The 6,789-nt window shown below is 34.7% G+C and overlaps 2 protein-coding genes across 2 annotated transcripts in view; both read left to right on the forward strand.

Annotated features, from left to right (window-relative positions):
- LOC109127441 (putative FBD-associated F-box protein At5g56700) overlaps window positions 1–5,009 on the forward strand; it is a 6,695-nt gene extending 1,686 nt beyond the window's left edge. The window contains exon 3 of the mRNA XM_019232109.1: window positions 4,936–5,009. Coding sequence (XP_019087654.1) covers window positions 4,936–5,009 — 74 coding nt within the window. The remainder of the gene's footprint in view (window positions 1–4,935) is intronic.
- The window catches only part of LOC104728942 (putative FBD-associated F-box protein At5g56700), a 2,611-nt gene continuing 1,189 nt past the window's right edge, over window positions 5,368–6,789 (forward strand). The window contains exons 1-3 of the mRNA XM_019232110.1: window positions 5,368–6,213; window positions 6,330–6,470; window positions 6,564–6,782. Coding sequence (XP_019087655.1) covers window positions 5,368–6,213; window positions 6,330–6,470; window positions 6,564–6,782 — 1,206 coding nt within the window. The remainder of the gene's footprint in view (window positions 6,214–6,329; window positions 6,471–6,563; window positions 6,783–6,789) is intronic.

Consider the following 6,789-nt stretch of genomic DNA (forward strand, 5'->3'; position numbering starts at 1 on the left):
GGGTTATAAACCGGTTAGCTGGGACAGCTCCGTTCCGGAATGGTTTTTGAAGAGTCTTGAAACTTTCAAGTTTGAAGGGTACAAGGGAAGACAAGAAGAGAGGGATTTCTTGAGTTTTATCTCCAAACATGCTCGTTGCTTGAAATCTACATCAATCTTGCACGCATGATCCATGTTATATGCTCCCTTAAAAGAGTCATCATTGTATTCGTTTAAGGATGTTTCTGCTTGTTTAACTCTATAGATGTGGAAATTGCTTCCAAACAAAAATTGTGCCTTCTTGTCACAGGATGTTTCTGCTTTTTACACTTTTTTCTCTTCCCTCTTACGTCTTGATTGATTTGGTAATACGATGTCAGCAAATAAATATACACTGTTGCATGAAATTCTTCTGTGGGCGCTGCGCCACCGTGGTTTACCATCCAATTTGTTTATAAGGAGGTCGTCGCAAGTGTTCTTCAAACTTTGGAAAAAAAGGTAATTACAATGTTTTTATACAAGATCCCATCTACACAATTACAATGTTTTTAGATGCAAGTGTTGTAGACGGTCCCTTTCACCAAAGCGGAAGCTCACCCAAGAAAGAGCAAGCTCATGACACATCTAAGTGTAAGATCAAACCAGTAAGATCAGTAATCTCTTCTGACTACTAAAGTTTGTATTCATCTTTTTTGGTTTGACATCGTCTATACCTTTGAAATCTAAAGTTAGCTTTTGCTTAACTTGAAGCCCTTCACATTATAAGTTATAACCAAAAAAAAAAACTTGAAGCCCTTGTTACCATATTGTATTGATTTAAATTTATGCATATTATAAATGTTATGCGCCTGTGTTGGTTTATAATTATATTAATGAAAAAAATTACGTGCTACAAGAGGTAGGGGAGGGCAAAGGCGATTATGTCGATGTTAATAATATATTACATGGTATATAAGAAATTTTGATAATTTTCTTTTAATTTATTCCATAGTCTGGTTATGTCATATAATAAGCTCAATTTTTGAGCTTTAGCTCAACAGTCAAAACAGAGACCAACATAGTAACAAACAACAACACCAAGAGCTTGATTCAAAACATGGCTAGTTTTTGAGCTTACACATCCACTATAGAAGAAATTTAGCAGTTTGTTTCTTACTCAATACCGAGCAAACAAATACTCTGTAATGTCTTCTTTAGGATCGTCTCATACTCCTTTCAACTTTCCATACAGATCAAACAAACGCAACCAACGATTACCTAAAACCACAGAGGAATCATGCAAACAAAAGAAATTACTCATTCCGTTTCAATTTAAGTGATGTTTTAGCAAAAAAAAATTGTTTCATTTTAAGTGATGTTTTCCACATTCTATGCAAAAATTAAATGTGTTTATTTTTATACCAATCATATTTTACTTGATGTTTTATTAGTTGTTAAATGCATTTTGTTTAATGGTATTTTTATGTTAAAGAGGTAAATAAAATGAGATTAAATGATTTTTTTAAGGGACAATTGCATTTTTTGTATCTTTATTTGCATTTGAACGAAATCGTAGACCCCATATTTGATTTTCGAGAAACATAACCACTAAGGGTGCTGAAATTACAGTTCACTCCCTTACGACCAAACAAAAAACAGAAGCCGAAATGACATATGTAACCCGGAAGAAGTCTGCAATAGATACATTTAAGAGAGACTCCAATTGACGTCAACGAGTAGACATAAAGATATGTCTACTCGTTAATTATAGTTTAAATTTTAATTTTAAAAATTATAAAAAATAATTTGGTAAACCTATTGACCAAATAATAACCACATAGACTTCCTGCATTGAAATAAAATAAATTTACATATAAACTAGTCAAATTAAGGGAGGAAAGACTGATTAGGTTAAAATTATTTGATTTAAGGTTTGCTTAAGTAGACTTCTCTGTAGAATATTGGTGGTTGACTTTGTAATGCCATCAACTATTAATATTATATTATTTTAGTTTCACCGACAATTTAACCAAACCGATAGTTGAACCTAACCGAATGCGTACCGATTCCTTGATTTTAACCTAACCGGATTCAGTAACCATATAAATATTCTTTCTGTAAGTCAACCCTAGTTTGTATGTGCTTTCTCTCTCTCCACAATTTCTCTCTCTAAAATTCCGATATTGTTGCTCTCAAAAATTCAGATTCTATCCTCATCATTTATCGTCTTCGAAACTCAAGGACATCTCAGATAAGTATTCTCATTATTTATCGTCGGCTATTTGCTTTTGTAACGCTTTAGCTAATTTTCTTCGAAAATATATATGTTCTCATAGTTTTTTGTTCATTTTGAGACAAATAGACGGCCGTGGAGAGAGCTCAAGCTCATTTTTTATTTATTATTATTCAAATTTAATTATTAAAAAACAAAAATGAAAAAATAAGAAAGAAGAGTAAGTCTGTCCGTTCACAATACTCTGAATGGATAAGGAATATGTAGATTAAATAGGGAGATAAGAGATTTTTGCCACAGCATAGTGGACTCCTCAGACGATTTCTCCACTTGGTTGAGCATATGTCAGAGCTTGAAGATGCAGACATCTGTGATGTGAAGACCCATGAACATATGGCAATTTATCGGAGATGAAGAGACCCATGAATATTCCAAATCAAAATCGGGGTAAATTTTTTATATGATGCGGTCATCACATATGCTGAACGAGTAGCTGAACTACTTCAAGACGGATTTCCTGATGGACTTCCTGAACTACTCTCTGACGAGCCAAACAAGGAAATATTGATTACTAATGCAGATATCTTGCTAGAAATCCTAGATCCACCATTTATTCCTCATCATCACCATTGATTATGATTTCTCCATTATGGTGATTGATTTGTAATTAATTTAGACATATTTGTAATTAATGTAGATTATACCATGTAAGAGCTATAAAAAGGTTCATTTGTTTCATTGTAAAGAATAGAAGATGTTTGGAAAATAAAAGAGAGAGTTTTCTCACTTTGAAGCTTAGGCTTTGTTTTTGTTTATCTAAGTTAGGTGGATTCCTTTACTTAGTAAATGTTTGTTTTTATGTCTTTTTGAGCGAGTCATCAAGGCATAGAGCTTGTGCTGTATCAGAGTCTTATCACAACTCTGTGGTGCACTTTATTCCGTCATCACACCCCTCATTTGATCCCACACGAGAGAAGCGACCGCCAGCGTGTCAGATCTCCATCTTCGACCATCATTTCTTCACAAGAGAGAAGCGACCGCCATCTTGTGAAGCCGCCATATCTATCCCCATATGACTCTCACCACCGAGTCTTGTATCATTTGGTATCAGAGCTAAAAGCTTCTACCTTTTATCGTTTGATTTCAGTTTTATATATATAAAAAAAAAAACTTGCTTTTTGTTTTGTTTAATTACTTTTTATAGAACAAAAATCAAAAAAAAGTTTTGTTTTATTTGGGTTTAAAAAAAAATAAAAAAAAATTGCTTTTGTAACAAAAATTAAAATTAAAAAAAAATGCTTTCTTTTATTTGAATTTTAAAAAAAAAAAATTTTAAAAATCTGCTCTTGGTTTTGTTGAAATTCGTTTAAAAAAAGGTTTTCTTTTCTTTGAGTTAATAAAATAATAAAAAAAGTATTCTTATTTAAAGATATTTGTTTTAAATCTATTTTAAAAAAACTATTTTTGTTTCCTGTTTGTGATCAAATAAAATACAAAAAAAAAAAATGCAAATCCTGGATCTAGTTTTAAGGACAAAACTTTTTCAAGAAGGAGAGTATGATGCGGTCATCACATATGCTGAACGAGTAGCTGAACTACTTCAAGACGGATTTTCTGATGGACTTCCTGAACTACTCTCTGACGAGCCAAACAAGGAAATATTGATTGCTAATGCAAATATCTTGCTAGAAATCCTAGATCCACCATTTATTCCTCATCATCACCATTGATTATGATTTCTCCATTATGGTAATTGATTTGTAATTAATTTAGGCATATTTGTAATTAATGTAGATTATACCATGTAAGAGCTATAAAAAGGTTCATTTGTTTCATTGTAAAGAGATAGAAGATTTTTAGAAAATAAAAGAGAGAGTTTTCTCACTTTGAAGCTTAGGCTTTGTTTTTGTTTATCTAAGTTAGGTGGATTCCTTTACTTAGTAAACATTTGTTTTTATGTCTTTTTGAGCGATTCATCAAGGCATAGAGCTTGTGCTATATTAGAGTCTTATCACAACTCTGTGGTGCACTTCATTCCGCCATCACACCCCTCATTTGATCTCACAAGAGAAAAGCGACCGCCAGCGTGTTAGATCTCCATCTTCGACCATCATTTCTTCACAAGAGAGAAGCGACCGCCAACTTATAAAGCCGCCATATCTATCCCCATACGGGTCTCACCACCGAGTCTAGTATCAACAGCAGATACTTGAAAATGATCAAAGGTTGTGGGTTTTTGTTTTATAGGTTTTGTCTTGTTGGGTGTTTAACTATACGTGGAAATTACTTTTCGAACAAAACGTGTGTTTAACTAGATGTGCATTGTAGTTCTATCGTCTGTTGTTAAATTTTTATATATATTTTTGCTATCATTATATGACTAATAAGAATTTCTACGATTTCAATGTGTATGCCTTGCGGCTCAAGTCTAGCTCTTTGCAGAGAACAGAACCAATTCAGGTTGTGGAACATTCGTCTCCTTTATGTTCACTTACTCTCGTCGTTGGTTTTATTTTGAGTTACTAGTTTTTTACTCTAAAGAGACCATTACTAGTTTATGAATTATATAATTAATTTATATTTTTTATAAATAATTTATCTTTAGATTAGTAAAAAACTAAAAATCCAACACTTTAAAAAGAAAAAAATTAAAATCCAATTAAAAAAATCTGTAATAAATGAATAAGACTGGATTTTGAACTACATCGGATGTTTAATTGTTTTTTTTGTTTTGTCAAAAGCAGATGATGGTGGTGGTGGTGATTGGATTGGTATGAGAGTTATCGACGGCAAAAACGAAGGTCTGCGACTCCGATAACTTCTGAGAAACCAACAACTCCTCCTTCTTCATTCTCCCTTCACTTTATAGGTTCGAGCTTTTCTGATTTACGTTATCAGCTTTGTTTAGGTCCGACCAAACACTCGGTTCCTATCTCACAAACACTCGGTCTATTTGGAGTTGAATTGAGTTTACAGTTCTTCGGGCGCCTCCACTCTAATTCAATCACCTGAAATTTCTAGGTTGGTTTATTTTGGTTCTGTTCACGGTTTGGTTGCCTTCCGACAAATCTCTTTTGTCTTATGGTCGTTTCTTGTGATTTCTGTTTTTAGGATCAGTTCTGTTACAGAACTTCTGTAGAGTGTGTCACAGTGTATCTTGTGGGTTTGTGAAAGATATGGCTAAACTCAGTGACTTGTCTGATGATTTGCTGGTGAAGATATTAACGTTTCTTCCAACAAAAGCTGCTGTATCAACCAGCGTTTTGTCGAAACAGTGGGAGTTTCTTTGGATGTGGTTGCCTAAACTCGAGTTCAAATTTACTACTCCTCCAAAGTATGCATGCCTGAGGGATTTTATTGCCAAGAATCTACCATTACACAAAGCTCCTATCATCGAAAGCCTGCACCTTTCCTCTTCCTATTGTTCAATTCAACCTGAGGATTTGAAATCGTGGGTTGGAATTGCAGTCTCTCGTTGTGTGCGTGAGCTATGTATCCCTATATATTCTTTCGGAATGGAACGTGCTGTACCATTGCCCTGTAGTTTGTATTCCTGCAACTCGCTCCTGACACTGAAACTTTGCGGCCAGAAGACTCTTGTGGATGTTCCTGGAACGGTTTGTCTCCCTTCCTTGAAAATTTTGGAACTTCGACGTGTGACATACCCAAACGACGATTCTATTCGACTGCTTCTGTCCAATTGCCTTGTTTTGGAAGATCTGACTATTTACCGAAGAGACCATGACAACGTGAGAAAGTTGGTTATCATTGTCCCATCCTTGCAGCGTTTATCCTTAGAGATACCCCGTCTATGTTCTCCTGGTAGATATGTAATAGGTACCCCTTCACTGAAGAATCTCGAAGTCAAGGATTATAGAGTAAGTAGCTCCTATTTGATTGAGCAGATGCTAGAGCTGGAAGAGGCAGTTATCATGGTTGTGCAGGATCCTGAAGAGCTTCTCGAATCAATTACATTTACCAAACGCCTTTCATTACGCGTAATATTCAACCGTGCAATAGAGGTAATCTGTTTCCATATGTCAACTTCATGTTTTCTACCTCATGCATTATTTCACTTAGAACAAACAAAAATCGGCTTTTATCTTGAGCTTTAACCCTTTGCTATTATTGTGTGCAGAAGGTGTATCGTGATGGTATTGTGTTCAATCGGCTTGAAAATTTGAAGGTGTATAGATGCTGCGATGATTGGTCAAAGTCACTTTTCCAGTTGCTCAAAGTTTCTCCTAACCTGCGAGTCCTCAGTCTCATCGTTGATAGTGTAAGTTTCTTCGCCCACTATTTTTGCAGTCTAAAATCACACTATAGCTAGCTAGTGTAGTTTTTAACCCTTTGCTTTTCTTTTTAATCTTAGGTTTCGACAGATTTTGGTGGGTATTATGAACCGGTTAGCTGGAGCAATAATCAGAGCTCCGTTCCTAAATGTTTGTCGAAGAGTCTTGAAACTTTCGAGTTTGCAGGGTACATGGGAACACGAGAAGAAAGGGATTTCTTGAGTTTTATCTTCAAGCATGCTTGTCACTTGAAATCTTTAAAAATCTTGCGCGGACCAGAACCACATCATGGGAGTTATGTTCGAC

The sequence above is a fragment of the Camelina sativa genome, chromosome 11, assembly GCF_000633955.1.
Source record: "Camelina sativa cultivar DH55 chromosome 11, Cs, whole genome shotgun sequence".
In the NCBI taxonomy this organism is placed as follows: domain Eukaryota; kingdom Viridiplantae; phylum Streptophyta; class Magnoliopsida; order Brassicales; family Brassicaceae; genus Camelina; species Camelina sativa.